Source organism: Brienomyrus brachyistius, unplaced genomic scaffold (assembly GCF_023856365.1).
Source record: "Brienomyrus brachyistius isolate T26 unplaced genomic scaffold, BBRACH_0.4 scaffold48, whole genome shotgun sequence".
In the NCBI taxonomy this organism is placed as follows: Eukaryota; Metazoa; Chordata; class Actinopteri; order Osteoglossiformes; family Mormyridae; genus Brienomyrus; species Brienomyrus brachyistius.
Genome location: NW_026042323.1, coordinates 339,130 through 356,267, shown reverse-complemented (window position 1 = coordinate 356,267; position 17,138 = coordinate 339,130). Strand labels below are relative to the sequence as shown.

General features: G+C 47.7%; 1 protein-coding gene across 1 annotated transcript in view; it reads right to left on the bottom strand.

Moving 5' to 3' along the window:
- LOC125723388 (NACHT, LRR and PYD domains-containing protein 12-like) overlaps positions 1–17,138 on the bottom strand; it is a 216,133-nt gene that overhangs the window by 162,662 nt on the left and 36,333 nt on the right. The window contains exon 5 of the mRNA XM_048999973.1: positions 2,390–2,563. Within this exon, the coding sequence (XP_048855930.1) occupies positions 2,390–2,563 (174 nt within the window). The remainder of the gene's footprint in view (positions 1–2,389; positions 2,564–17,138) is intronic.

The window sequence follows — 17,138 nt, the reverse complement described above, 5'->3', positions numbered from 1 at the left end:
TCAGTGAGAGATTGACTAGCTGTATGAGGTCTGCTAGTGGCCAAGTCAAAAAATACATGGCTGCACTGGACGGTCGCTGCAAATACTGATGATTTTAGCAGAGGTTCTGAAATGGCGAAGCTGACACACTATGACAGGCATCATATCATAGTTTTACACCAACACGAGGATAATCTAAACATCATTTTCTTTGCCTGCCTAAGACTTTTGCACAGTTTACTGTTTGCACTGTACATTTCAGAGTAAAAAGGATAATAAAGGTTAAAAAGCAGAGATTTTACCTTTTTGCCAGGAGAACCAGCAACACATCACAGTGACACTGAGGAGTTTCTATAAACCCCAAACCCTGGATAGAGGGACTCAGTGAATGAGGAGGTGAATCTGTGCAGGGGGGGTCAGTCCATCAGAGGAGACTCTGTAGAAGGACAGAGCACCAGCCCCCCAGTCCAGATACATTCCTACTCTGCGGGAGCCTGAGGGCTCTATGGATATGAGAGTCTCTTTATTATTGTGCCAGACAGAATAACTGACAGTATCACAGTACAGACACCATGACTTGTCACTGTCTCCAAGCTGACAGTCATAACTCCCTCCTTTCCTCCCGATCCCTTTATAAGTCACTCCTATCCAGCCTTCATCTCCATCCCACTCAGCCTCCCAGTAACAGCGGCCAGTCAGACTCTCTCTGCACAGAACTTGAGGGCACCAGTCATCAAATCTCTCTGGATGATCAGGATATGGCTGCTCTGCCCCCCGTGTCACCTTCCTGTTCCCCCCTGACAGAGACAGGAATCTGTTTGCTGTGTTGGGGTCCAGCGTCAGGTGGCAGGAGTCTGTAGGCAGGAGGAAGAATTATTAATCCCATCAGGCGGCCTGTACTTTATGTTTCTGTACGATATAAAAACAGCACAGCTTCCCCTAACGAAGCGGGAACTGAAGTTTATGAAACATAAAGTGGGCGCGCGACGGCGGCGGGAAGAGCCGCCAAAATGGGGCGCGAGCTAAACCTAACAGCTTAATTACGGGTAAATAAAATTACAAAGCCAGTGTTGCCAACTTAGCGACTTTTCAGACCCCCTTGACGACTTTTCTTCCAAAAAGCGCCTTGCGACAAATCTAGCGACTTTTGGACAAACCTTTAGCAACTTTCCAAATGTCGCCAGCACTGTCCTGTAAGCGCGAGGTCTTGCTTTCCTGGTACAGTTACTCATCTCCCTGTGTCTGCTCTGATCAGTGAGCGCTAGCTCCGGCTGAAAGGAGCAGCATATTCCTGTGACCGAACGGCAGCTGACATGGATGTGAATGAGCTGCGCATGTGCAAATGGGGTTGCCACGGACCAATCCCTTACCTGCTTTTCCTTTTAATATTCATGAGTGAAGCCCTACACGATTGGCTGGCTGATTAATATTTATGAGAGGGCACTACCTCATTGGCCATTGAACATCGACATGTGCTGCCTGTTTCTTCTGCCTAAGGTAGGGGTGTCCAAAATCCAGTCCTGGGGGCCGGAGCCTGTGTAGCAAAGTTCTTTCCCTGATCCACCATAAATGATTCAGCTCAAGAGCTGTGTGGTTATTAGCACAAGGAGATGAATCAGGTGTGTTAAATGAGGAGAAACCCAAAAATGTGCAGGACTCTGGCCCTCCAGGACTGGATTTGGGCTCCCCTGGTTTAAGGGATTCAGTGGACCAATCAGTAATATTCTCTCATGAATATTAAGGAATGTTCCAGAACCACCCTGTAAAAATGCAAATTCACATTTTGCACTTGAGGAGAGAGTCCGGTCTCACTGCCTACAGGTGCCTCCTTAGGACAATACTAACGAATCTCACACAGAAAACACATACACTCACAGCATCCGCAAAAAGAACAAATGCAAAGGATTCTTTTTTTGTGAAATTAAAGATGTATAATTAATTCAGAATATATTTAACCACCCCTACACTCCCACACAAACACGAAGATAATACAAGCAGCTATAAAGCATTTGTAAAAAATGTTTTTAAAAACGATTAAATGAATTGATAGTGTTTTTGGTGATGATTCTGATATTTTGTTTCTCGTTTGGATGTTTGTCTAAAATGACATGAAACTCACCTTAACACAAACATGGAAATCCATCTACACACAGTGCAAAAAGCCAGACTCATCACAACAACTGTGTGAATACAACCATAACATAGTATTCATGGTATTATTAATAAAAACATGCAAAGACACTTACATTTCTGTAAGCCTGGTCTGGTCCTGCACTCTCCACCGTGATCCACACTATAGGAGAAGCAGAATGACATAGTACTACTGCTGTATCCATTTATTTATTGGTGCCTCTTCTTCACATACATGCATAAGTATCTGTAGCGTGTCAGACACACACTCTGTACTCACTGCAGCTTCTCCAGTTTACAGCTGGGATCCTTCAGTACAGCAGAGAGCAGCTTCACTCTTGAGTCTCCTGGGTGATTGTAGCTCAGATCCAGCTCTCTCAGGTATGAGGGGTTTGACCTCAGGGCTGAAGCCAGGGAAGAACAGCCTTCTTCTGTGACTCTACAGCCTGACAGTCTGCAGAAAGATGGAAAAAAATCCACAATAAATAAGATCACCTGACCATTACAAGCATTACTTTTAAGCAAAAGTGACTCCTCTAATAAATATTTCAATAATCACGCAAAATTAACATCTTTCGAACATTTTATAAGAACCTATACTTCTCAGAAGAAAAACCAGATCCAGTTGATATAGAATCATTTAAAAATAATCTAGACTTACCCATATTAACCAATGAAACAGCAGATGCCCTTGATGCCAGAGGTGGAGATTTCAGGTCCAGAGAGTACAAATCCAGACCAAGATTTTGTTTCAACCAACCAGTTGAATATAAAGTACCACAGTCAGAGACTCAACTGGTTTGTTGAAACAAAATCTTGGTCTGGATTTGTACTCCTTACACCTGAACTCTCCACCTCTGCTTGATGCACCATTAACATCAGAAGAACTCCATAAGGTCCTCAACCAAATGCCTAACAACCAATCGCCAGACCGGATGGTTACCCTGCAGAAATCTATAAGCCATTACAGTGTTATTGAAACCTGATAAAGACCCAACACAACCCTCCAGTTACCGGCCATTACAGTGTTATTGAGACCTGATAAAGACCAAAAACAGCCCTCTAGTTACCGGCCATTATAGTGTTATTGAAACCTGATAAAGACCAAACACAACCCTCCAGTTACTGGCCATTATAGTGTTATTGAAACCTGATAAAGACCAAACACAACCCTCCAGTTACCGGCCATTACAATGTTTTTATGAAACCCTCAATATATGAAATTTAAATTTCATTAATACCTTTTCAAATCTATCAAACTACACAATAAACTGGAAAAAACCCATAATATTTTCACTGTCTGAAGATGCCTAGGATTCAGCTGATCAGGATGGTTCATTTCACACTGGAAATATCCGGTACTTGGGTATCTACATCTACCACAGGCTGTCTGACTTGGTTACCCCTAACTACACCCCCTTATTCAAAACAATAGATGAGTCTCCCACTTAAATCAATAAAAATAAAATTACTCGTCCAGAATAATTTCAGAAAAATTCTTTCAAATTCTTAACTCATTAATGTCACATTTTTGCTGGAAAAACAAACACACAAAATCAAACATTCCACATTACAGAAAAGTAAATCTCAAGGTGGATTACAAGCTCATTTTTCTTAATTATTACTTAGCAAATCAACTGCAAGACTTAACTAAATGGTCACACTACAGCAGTAACAGCAGCTCATGCTTACAGCAGGAGCAGCTGTACTGTAAAAATCTCAGACATGCAGACTTACTCAAAATGTCATTAAAGAAACAAAACTGCTTTAACAACACAGTGCTGCCATTTCCACAGCACTGACAGCACAGAGGAAAGCCATTAAAATCACTAACTGTACTCTCAGAGCATGTAAATACACGCCAATCTGGAATAATCTGGACTTCCTACTTCACAATATCACTATTCACTATCACTAACGGGAACAAAAAGGGATTACACATCTCCACCTCCTTTTCAGTAACAGTCATTTTATGACATTCAAAGACAATCCATAAATACGAATTGAGAATATGCAATTTTTCTAATATTTACTAACTGAAGAATATGCAATTTTTCTAATATTTACTAACTGAATCCAGCATCAAATCCAAAATGGACCTCACACATAATACACTGAATCCTCTTCAGATGAGACAACATTCTGCAACTTAAAAATAAAAACTAACCTCTAAAATATATAATCCTCCATCTGCGACAGACACATTGATATTTGTACCAAAAATTAATTGGAATAAGGACCTTATCTTTTCCCCCAGCTCTGATTTCTGGATGGACGTCTGCAACAACATATTCACAGTGACAAATACTGGCCTTCAGTTCAGTACAAAGTAATTCACATAAAACATGTGACTCAATATAAAAAGTAGTTAGTACTAATACCTGCTCACAGTGTACAATGGGTGTCACAGATAATTATCTGCATGCTCTGTGGGCCTGTATACCTGCTCACAGTGTACAATGGGTGTCACAGATAATTATCTGCATGCTCTGTTAGCCTGTATACCTGTTCACAATGCACCATGGGTGTCACAGATAATTATCTGCATGCTCTGTGGGCCTGTATACCTGCTCACAGTGCACCATGGGTGTCACAGATAATTATCTGCATGCTCTGTTGGCCTGTATACCTGCTCACAGTGCACCATGGGTGTCACAGATAATTATCTGCATGCTCTGTTGGCCTGTATACCTGGTCACAGTGCACCATGGGTGTCACAGATAATTATCTGCATGCTCTGTTGGCCTGTATACCTGCTCACAGTGCACCATGGGTGTCACAGATAATTATCTGCATGCTCTGTGGGCCTGTATACCTGCTCACAGTGCACCATGGGTGTCACAGATAATTACTGTATGTTCTCTATAGGTGAAAGATCTGGACTGCAGACAGGCCAATTCAGCACCCGGGCTCTTCTCCGACGAAGCCATGTGGTTGTAATAGCTGCAGTATGTGGTTTTGCATTGTCCTGCTGAAATACACAAGGCCTTCCCTGAAACAGACGTCCTCTGGAGGGGAGCATGTGTTGCTCTAAAACCTTTATATACCTTTCAGCATTCATAGTTCCTTCCAAAACATGCAAGCTGCCCATACCGTATGCACTTATGCACCCCCATACCATCAGAGATGCTGGCTTTTGAACTGAACGCTGATAACACGCTGGAAGGTCTCCCTCCTCTTTAGCCCGGAGGACACGGCGCCCTTCATTACCAACAAGAATGTCACATTTGGACTCTGACCACAGAACACTTTCCCACTTTGAAACAGTCCATTTCACATGAGTCTTGGCCCACAGGACACGACGGCACTTCTGGACCATGTTCAGATATGGCTTCCTTTTTGCATGATAGAGCTTTAGCTGGCATCTGCAGATGGCACGGCGGATTGTGTTTACCGACTGTGCCTTCTGGAAGTATTCCTGGGCCCATTTAGTAATGTCATTGACACAATCATGCCGATGAGTGATGCAGAGTCGTCTGAGGGCCCGAAGACCACGGGCATCCAATACAGGTCTTCGGACTTGTCCCGTTCGCACAGAGATATCTCCAGTTTTTCTCAATTTTTTTTATAGATGATGAGATTTGCAAATCTTTTGCATTTCACGTTGAGGAACATTGTTTTTAAAGTATCCCACAATCTTTTTATTCACTCTTTCACAGATTGGAGAGCCTCTGCCCATGTTAGAGTGTATCTGTGTATTTTATCATATTATTATCCTCCTATATGTGTACGTGCAACCCTTAACAACTAACCCATGGCCCAGAAAGGGTTGCAGACAAGATGTCCTCACAGGGGCCTACCAGATTGTGACGCAGGAATAAGAGACCTTGAGAAAGGAAACAGATTCTGTCAACATAGCAGGGGGCCCACCTTGAGATATGTAATGCTTTGTATTAACCCTGTTAGGGGTGTTAGAGGCCTCACACAGCATTGACTAGTTAAAGACAAGACCCATGTAACCCCTCCCCTACCCTATAAATAAAGAAGCCAAGGGACTGTCCGGTGTGACACTCAACAGAGGCGCAGATACTGTCTGTTGCACCTGAAGTGGGCACCCTTGCGCAAGTAAAACAGAAAGACGTGTGCTGTCTCGATTATTCCTGGGTCCTAGAAGTGGAAGTGTGCGAGTAGTAAGCTGCGGCGCTTCCTCACACAGGAGATTGTAGGAGTGAAAGCTACGGCGCTTTCTCCAACATAACTAGATTGTAGGAGTGAAAGCTACGGCGCTTTCTCCTAACATAAATTGGTCCTTCGAGCCGGATCCGGAGAGAGATACCAGAGGGCGCTGACCAGTCCGCCGACGAACGACACCGAAAGCTGTCAACAGTCTCGCTCATAGGGAGTGAGTGAAAGACCTGCGACGTGAATTCGCCACAGGCCGGTGGTTAGAACCGTTCCCTGACGGCTGGGCTGGCGCCTGACGGGTCCCCGGACAAGAACTAGAACCACTTCGTCATAAAGGAAGGACCAGGTGAGAAGCACGACGCTGCAGCAGGGAAAGCGGGTGTGAGTGAGAGGGCATTAGTGGCCCCATACACCCGACCTAGGTGCAACAACATACTGGTGACCAAGGGAAAAAGGACGGGTTTCATCCCTGAAAACTGACACCGCTGTCTCTTTAGAGGACAGTAGAAGGCCGTGCCAGTGTCCTCCCGAGGTCTCATGCCAGGGACTTGCACTTAGGGGTTATTATTTTTTGTATATACAATAATGGGACAGAGTCAAAGCAAGGTAGAATTGGCGGGTGATGAGAAATTCATGGAAAAATATAAGGAGGGGGCAGGAATAATAAGCAACCAAAAGTGGCAGAAAAAGCATGGGTTTTCAGGAACCCTGAGTACAGAAAATATTCTGAGATTACAGACAGAATTGAAATTAGAAATGATGTCCGGCCGCTGTACAGGCAAGGACAAAGTACAGAAAAGACGAGAATATGTCTTATCCGATGTTTGGTTAGAACAAAGCAAACTCCGTGATATAGCCAGAAAAAAGAAACAGGAGGAGAAAAAGGGGAAGTTGCAAGCGGCCCTTGTTAATATAGACGAGGAAACACCGCCGTCTGCTCCCGCTCCCCCACAGATACCGGCGGCTGGGCCATCGGTTCTGCAACAACCCCCACCATATCACAATAGGCCAGAACTCCCACTCCCTGCTGTGCAGGAAGCGGAAGGAGGGGGATCAAGACCACGCCAAACTAGGGCAACAGACCCGCATTTACGAATGCGAATAAATCCTGAAAATAAAAAAACACAATGGCACCGATCGGAATCCGAAGATGAATCCGAATTGCTTGCTCCCATGGTAGAGGTTGCAAATCCCCGTACAGCCCCAGGTGAAGAGGGCCAGGCCCCACCAGCCACAATATTAGTATACCGCCCCTGGACAGCAGAAGATAGGGCAGCCGCTCTGAAAGGCATCCCACCCATAGAGGACGGAGTGCCTGAATTCTGGTCCGCTATGACTGAGTTACAGGCCAGTTTTCACTTAAATGGAAGAGAGCTATTCTGCTGTTTTAGACAATTACTTAATCATAAATGGGGCCGGGTGGCTGGAGACTTTACTGGACAAGGAGCAAACAATTTGCCCCTCGGTCACGATGACCCACAATTACAACAAGCATTGGGCGACTTGAGACAGAGACTAGAAACAACATTTACAAGACGAGTTGATTACGGGAGAATAGCCCAATGTAAGCAAAAGGAAGGCGAAGAGCCAGAGGATTTCTTGGACAGGGTACGCCCGTTGTTCAGGACAAACTCTGGGATTCCTCATGGGGAGGACGAGAACGGGGTGTACCAACAACAATTAAAACGGGCTTTCCTAGCAGGGTTAAAACCTGAAATAAAGAAGTATATTGATAAATACTGGGTCCATCAAAACACAGGTACAGTGCAGCAAGCCGTTGAGTATGCCCAACACGCTCAGAAAGCTAAAAAAAACTAAACCAGAAGCAACATTCGTAGCCCGAGGAGATCAAATAGTGGCGTATGCAAAACTGAAATACAGGAACAGACAAAACCTCGCGCTGACATTGCACTAACTCCAATTCCAAGCGCCATAACCTTATTTGTCGATGGCTCTGCAGCCAAAGACAGATACGGGGAAAATAAGGTTGGATACGCAGTTGTGACTAAAGACAAAGTAATAGAGGCAGGAGCCTTACCATCCACATGCTCAGCCCAAGCAGCAGAATTATATGCTGTAATCAGAGTCTGTGAAATACATGAAGGACAGGAGATTACAATATATACGGACAGTCAATACGTGTTCTCTGCAGTGCACCACCACGCAGCAGTGTGGAAAAACAGAGGGTTTAAAAGTTCTCAAGGAACAACCTTGACACACGCAGCACTTCTACTTCGATTGTTAGACGTTGTACAAAAACCAAAGACACTCGCGTTATGTAAATGCAAAGCACACCAGACTGATAATTCAGAGGAAACGAAAGGCAATGCGTTTGCTGACCAAGCCGCAAAGGCAGCAGCCCAGCAAACGCCAGAAAAAACAGAGAAGGGGTTATTCCTTATAGATTCCTTCTGGTGTGTTTTAAAAAAAAAAAAAAAAAAAAAAAAAAAAAATCTGCACTACTCAATGGAGTTCTCAGAGATAGTATTCATAGCTTGGGTCCTTATTGAGCTAGCATCGGAAATTCATTGCAGAGTCTCGAAGCACTTATGTAAGTCGCTCTGGCTAAGGGCGTCTGCCAAATCCTGTAAATGTAAATGTAAATGTAAATGTTATAGAACAAGATGTACTATATGATGCACAACAACAAGCTCCTACGTCAGAGAAAGACAAGTGGATTTCGCGAGGAGCCACACAAGAGAAAGACCTATTCAAGTTAGACGGAAAACCTATCTTACCCCGCAGCCTGTATAAAACCGCCGCGGTTGTGAGTCATGGGGTAACCCATGTCTCAACAGGAGGGATGGTACATATAATACAACAACATTTTTACACTATAAATTTTTCCAATTTTGCAAAAAACTACTGTAGAGCATGCCATATATGTTGTAAACATAATGCGCAGGGCAATCTAAGACCCAAACGAGGCCAATTCCCTAACCCTACACAACCGTTTCAGGCAATACATATGGACTTTGTGGAATTAACATGGTCACAGGGAGTGAAATACTGCCTAGTGATAATAGACACTTTTTCAAAGTGGGTGGAGATATACCCAGTAAAACACTGTGATGCAGTCACAGTGGCCAAGTGTCTGGTGTCCCATTTCTTCCCCACATATGGAATACCGGAAGTAATACGGTCAGATAACGGATCTCATTTTGTGAACAAGGTGCTAGATTTATGCTCACAAACATTGAGTTTTGTATTAAAAAATCATTGTGCATATCATCCGCAAAGTGCAGGTTTGGTGGAAAGAACAAACGGGACAGTAAAAAATAGATTGAGAAAAACTATGGAAGAAACAGGCAGACCGTGGCCAGAATGCTTAGCATTAGTAAAACTGTGGATGAGAATAACACCCACAACGAATGGGTTAACCCCTTTTGAAATCGTGCACGGAAGGCCATTTCCGCTGCTAGGGGAAGCAACTGATGTAGGAAAGGCAGCTCATGAACACACACTTGCCGATTGGATGCGTAAGCTGATCTCCAAACAGAATATCCAGCACCCTGGTAATCTGCCAGAAGCATCTGTGTCTACTTTGCAGGAAACGGTGAAGCCAGGTGATTGGGTGTTGATAAAAGTCCTACAAAGGAAAGACTGGACTTCACCTCGGTGGGACGGGCCATACCAAGTCCTCCTGACTACACCAACTGCATTGAAGATTGCAGAAAGACCTTCCTGGATCCACAAGAGTCACTGTAAGCTCATTCTGCCCTTACCAGACGCCTCACTCGCGGAGTAACAGTGGAAGTCCGCTACAAAGGCACGAAGAAACAATAGGTTTTCGTTGTCTCAACCCGGTGAAGAAAACAGCTGAACTGTACTCCTTTAGGATGGCTCTGGTAGGGTGTCCGTGGTGGGCTAAGGGAATATTAGGAAGTCTTTTCTGTCTTATGGTAATATTGATTCTATGGCTGGTACCAGGCACTGAGGTGCGGGAGAAGAAAAGGTGGACTCCGGACGGAGTGCACCTCACTAGCATAAAAGGAGACGAAACCCATCCATTCCTACGGAACTATTGGTATCGATATGTATATGATGTGGTATCCAATAAGAATTTGACTAACTGCTACAAAGGCAAATGGTGATAGAGAATCGCATGGCGCTAGATCTCCTCACTGCAGCGCAAGGAGGAGTGTGCGTGCTGTTGAACCAAACCTGTTGTACATACATTCCTGACAATGTGCATTCACCCAACATGACTAAGGCAATGCAAAGGCTGAAGGACTTGCAAATTGCTACGACCACCGACACAAGGACGCAGAACGACTATTGGATGTCCTGGTTCACTACCGGGGCTTGGTGGTCCATATTACTCAAATTGAGTATACCATTTTTTGCATTCTTTGTGATGTTCTTCTGTTGTTGTATCACAGTGATACCTTGTTTTCGTATAATGATTAATTCTGCCCTGAGCTCTGCTTTCCGAGCCCAGGAGAATATGTTTTTGTCCCTCACCCAAAACATGGAAACAGATGCAGATGAAGAGGAGCAGGGGTGGATGCATGACGCACCATGACGGACGAGCCGAAATCCTCAACGGCATGGCCCGATCCTGAAGCATACTGGCGCAACACCCTCGCTCCTGTCTGTTCACAAGCAAATGTATAATTAACATGATAAACAGGAGGGAATGTTAGAGTGTATCTGTGTATTTTATCATATTATTATCCTCCTATATGTGTACGTGCAACCCTTAACAACTAACCCATGGCCCAGAAAGGGTTGCAGACAAGATGTCCTCACAGGGGCCTACCAGATTGTGACGCAGGAATAAGAGACCTTGAGAAAGGAAACAGATTCTGTCAACATAGCAGGGGGCCCACCTTGAGATATGTAATGCTTTGTATTAACCCTGTTTCACGGAGGCCTCACACAGCATTGACTAGTTAAAGACAAGACCCATGTAACCCCTCCCCTACCCTATAAATAAAGAAGCCAAGGGACTGTCCGGTGTGACACTCAACAGAGGCGCAGATACTGTCTGTTGCACCTGAAGTGGGCACCCTTGCGCAAGTAAAACAGAAAGACGTGTGCTGTCTCGATTATTCCTGGGTCCTAAAAGTGGAAGTGTGTGAGTAGTAAGCTGCGGCGCTTCCTCACACAGGAGATTGGAGGAGTGAAAGCTACGGCGCTTTCTCCTGACATAACTAGATTGTAGGAGTGAAAGCTACGGCGCTTTCTCCTAACAGCCCATCTTTACTTCTGAGAGACTCTGCCTCTCTGACATCCCTTTTAATGCTAATCAAGTTACAGACCTGATATCAATTAACTTAATTAGTTGCTAGATGTTCTCCCAGCTGAATCTTTTTAAACTTTCTTGCTTTTTCAGCCATTTGTTGTCCCTGTACCGACTTTTTTGGGACATGTAGCAGGCATCAAATTTGAAATGAGCTCATTTAATGGATAAAGGTGTACAATTTCCCAGTTTGAACATTTGTTATATTATCTATGTTCTGTTGTGAATAAAATATAGGCTCATGTGATTTGAAAGTGTTTTATTTGTTATTTCATTCAAATTTAAAGAACTTTTCTGGAATTCAGGTTCTTCTTTGCGTTTTTCTCCTTTTCTTTTCCTCTCCCCTCTACGACTCCTCACATTAAATACTGACTTCACTCGCCCCCCAGTCCTGCCACGTCCACTAGCCTCTAGTTTGGGATAGTGGTTCTTTTCCCCTGTGCCTCTGGGTGGGGCAGGTCACCTAATGCACTGGGGGTGGGGTGTCACAGACACTCTCACACACACGTACACTATCACAGACACTCTCACACACACATACACTATCACAGACACTCTCACAGACACGTACCCTGCAACAGACACTCTCACACACACATACACTATCACAGACACTCTCACAGACATGAACCCTGCCGCAGACAGTCTCACACACGCGTACCCTGCCGCAGACACTCTCACACACGCGTACCCTGCCACAGACACTCTCACACACACATACACTATCACAGACACTCTCACACACGCGTACCCTGCCGCAGACACTCTCACACACGCGTACCCTGTCGCAGACAGTCTCACACACACGTACCCTGCCGCAGACACTCTCACACACACGTACACTGCCGCAGACACTCTCACACACACATACACTATCACAGACACTCTCACAGACATGAACCCTGCCGCAGACAGTCTCACACACGCGTACCCTGCCGCAGACACTCTCACACACGCGTACCCTGCCACAGACACTCTCACACACACATACACTATCACAGACACTCTCACACACACGTACCCTGCCGCAGACACTCTCACACACGCGTACCCTGTCGCAGACAGTCTCACACACACGTACCCTGCCGCAGACACTCTCACACACACGTACACTGCCGCAGACACTCTCACACACACATACACTATCACAGACACTCTCACAGACATGAACCCTGCCGCAGACAGTCTCACACACGCGTACCCTGCCGCAGACACTCTCACACACGCGTACCCTGCCGCAGACACTCTCACACACGCGCACCCTGCCGCAGACACTCTCACACACGCGCACCATGCCGCAGACACTCTCACACACGCGTACACTGCCGCAGACACTCTCACACACACGTTCACTGCCGCAGACACTCTCACACACGCGTACCCTGCCGCAGACACTCTCACACACGCGTACCCTGCCACAGACACTCTCACACACACATACACTATCACAGACACGAACCCTGCCGCAGACACTCTCACACACGCGTACCCTGCCACAGACACTCTCACACACACATACACTATCACAGACACTTTCACACACACATACACTATCATAGACACTCTCACACACGCGTACCCTGCCGCAGACACTCTCACACACGCGTACCCTGCCGCAGACACTCTCACACACGAGTACCCTGCCGCAGACACTCTCACAAACACATACACTATCAGACACGAACCCTGCCGCAGACACTCTCACACACGCGCACCCTGCGGCAGACACTCTCACACACGCGCACCCCGCCGCAGACACTCTCACACACGCGTACCCTGCCGCAGACACTCTCACACACGCGTACACTACCGCAGACACTCTCACACACACGTACACTGCCGCAGACACTCTCACACACGCGTACCCTGCCGCAGACACTCTCACACACGCACCCTGCCGCAGACACTCTCACACACACGTACACTGTCGCAGAAACTCTCACACACGCGTACCCTGCCGCAGACACTCTCACACACGCGTACCCTGCCGCAGACACTCTCACACACGCGTACCCTGTCGCAGACAGTCTCACACACACGTACCCTGCCGCAGACACTCTCACACACACGTACACTGCCGCAGACACTCTCACACACACATACACTATCACAGACACTCTCACAGACATGAACCCTGCCGCAGACACTCTCACACACGCGTACCCTGCCGCAGACACTCTCACACACACATACACTATCACAGACACTCTCACACACGCGTACCCTGCCGCAGACACTCTCACACACGCGTACCCTGTCGCAGACAGTCTCACACACACGTACCCTGCCGCAGACACTCTCACACACACGTACACTGCCGCAGACACTCTCACACACACGTACACTATCACAGACACTCTCACAGACATGAACCCTGCCGCAGACAGTCTCACACACGCGTACCCTGCCACAGACACTCTCACACACACATACACTATCAAAGACACTCTCACACACGCGAACCCTGCCGCAGACACTCTCACACACGCGTACCCTGCCGCAGACACTCTCACACACGCGCACCCTGCTGCAGACACTCTCACACACGCGTACCCTGCCGCAGACACTCTCATACACGCGCACCCTGCCGCAGACACTCTCACACACGCGTACCCTGCCGCAGACACTCTCACACACACATACACTATCACAGACACTCTCACAGACATGAACCCTGCCGCAGACAGTCTCACACACGCGTACCCTGCCGCAGACACTCTCACACACGCGTACCCTGCCACAGACACTCTCACACACACATACACTATCACAGACACTCTCACACACGCGTACCCTGCCGCAGACACTCTCACACACGCGTACCCTGTCGCAGACAGTCTCACACACACGTACCCTGCCGCAGACACTCTCACACACACGTACACTGCCGCAGACACTCTCACACACACATACACTATCACAGACACTCTCACAGACATGAACCCTGCCGCAGACAGTCTCACACACGCGTACCCTGCCGCAGACACTCTCACACACGCGTACCCTGCCGCAGACACTCTCACACACGCGCACCCTGCCGCAGACACTCTCACACACGCGCACCATGCCGCAGACACTCTCACACACGCGTACACTGCCGCAGACACTCTCACACACACGTTCACTCCCGCAGACACTCTCACACACGCGTACCCTGCCGCAGACACTTTCACACACGCACCCTGCCGCAGACACTCTCACACACACGTACACTGTCGCAGACACTCTCACACACGCGTACCCTGCCGCAGACACTCTCACACACGCGTACCCTGCCGCAGACACTCTCACACACGCGTACACTGTCGCAGACACTCTCACACACGCGTACCCTGCCGCAGACACTCTCACACACGCGTACACTGTCGCAGACACTCTCACACACGCGTACCCTGCCGCAGACACTCTCACACACGCGTACCCTGCCGCAGACACTCTCACACACGCGTACACTGTCGCAGACACTCTCACACACGCGTACCCTGCCGCAGACACTCTCACACACGCGTACCCTGCCGCAGACACTCTCACACATGCGTACACTGTCACAGACACTCTCACAGACATGAACCCTGCCGCAGACAGTCTCACACACGCGTACCCTGCCACAGACACTCTCACACACACATACACTATCACAGACACTCTCACACACGCGAACCCTGCCGCAGACACTCTCACACACGCGTACCCTGCCGCAGACACTCTCACACACGCGCACCCTGCTGCAGACACTCTCACACACGCGTACCCTGCCGCAGACACTCTCATACACGCGCACCCTGCCGCAGACACTCTCACACACGCGTACCCTGCCGCAGACACTCTCACACACACATACACTATCACAGACACTCTCACAGACATGAACCCTGCCGCAGACAGTCTCACACACGCGTACCCTGCCGCAGACACTCTCACACACGCGTACCCTGCCACAGACACTCTCACACACACATACACTATCACAGACACTCTCACACACGCGTACCCTGCCGCAGACACTCTCACACACGCGTACCCTGTCGCAGACAGTCTCACACACACGTACACTGCCGCAGACACTCTCACACACACGTACACTGCCGCAGACACTCTCACACACACATACACTATCACAGACACTCTCACAGACATGAACCCTGCCGCAGACAGTCTCACACACGCGTACCCTGCCGCAGACACTCTCACACACGCGTACCCTGCCGCAGACACTCTCACACACGCGCACCCTGCCGCAGACACTCTCACACACGCGCACCATGCCGCAGACACTCTCACACACGCGTACACTGCCGCAGACACTCTCACACACACGTTCACTGCCGCAGACACTCTCACACACGCGTACCCTGCCGCAGACACTTTCACATACGCACCCTGCCGCAGACACTCTCACACACACGTACACTGTCGCAGACACTCTCACACACGCGTACCCTGCCGCAGACACTCTCACACACGCGTACCCTGCCGCAGACACTCTCACACACGCGTACCCTGCCGCAGACACTCTTACACACACGTACCCTGCCGCAGACACTCTCACACACACGTACCCTGCTGCAGACACTCTCACACACGCGTACCCTGCCGCAGACACTCTCACACACGCGTACCCTGTTGCAGACACTCTCACACACGCGTACCCTGTTGCAGACACTCTCACACACGCGTACCCTGCCAGACACTCTTACACACACATATCCTGCCGCAGACACACGGCAAGCGACAAACGGGATCAAACTGTTATAAGCGAAATTCCATTATAAGCGAAATGTCCGTTATAAGCGAAATTCCATTATATGCGAGTCAGCTATATCCAATGCTTTTTCTGAATGTTCTTTAAGGCGCACGGCCAGCGGACCTCGTCTGTTATAGACGATATTCCGTTATAAGCGAGTCCATTATAACGGGATTATACTGCACCTCCAACTCCACGTAGCAGACATACCTATGAGGGGATTGAGGTATGGATTGATTCTGATTGTGCTTGGACTAAACACTCCGGGATTCAATTACATCGTCCACCGTGATTCACCCACATTATTGTTGTGCCACAGGTGAACTGCACAAACATGTTTTTTCACTGATCACTTATATAACTTGTTTCTCACAGAAAGAGCTAGAACACCTATCTTGCCTTTCCCAGCGGAAAGGGAGGCTTATCGTTTCTCTCCCAGGGGATAAGAGAAAGCCTTGCCTAAAATGCTTCGCAACCACAAGCGCAAATAGCCTCACCTGGACAGGAATTGGAGAATAAAGAGCACATTCCCTGAGGGAGGGGTGAGCCTGGCCAGCTCGCCCCCTGCCCGCACGCGTACTGCTCCAGATTTAGTATAAAGGAAGGGGGAGAGCTCAGCACTGACCGGAGATCAGCCGTGGGACAGAACGCGCATCGCCCGGCACTTCTCAGGAATCACGAGTTGGTCTCCTTCCAGGACTGAAAGGGGCTCCCCAGTCCGTGTGTGAAGGTGGGTGATTATAGCACGTCTGAGTGTAGATGGCTTGTGGCTACTTTTTCATTTTATTAATTAATGGGATTACCTATGAATGCTTATGAAATATATCATCATTTTGTGTATAATTTAATAAATATTTCTGAACGGACCAAAGCGAACCTGTTTGTTCCTTCAACAGCCCTATATCCCCCTGTCAC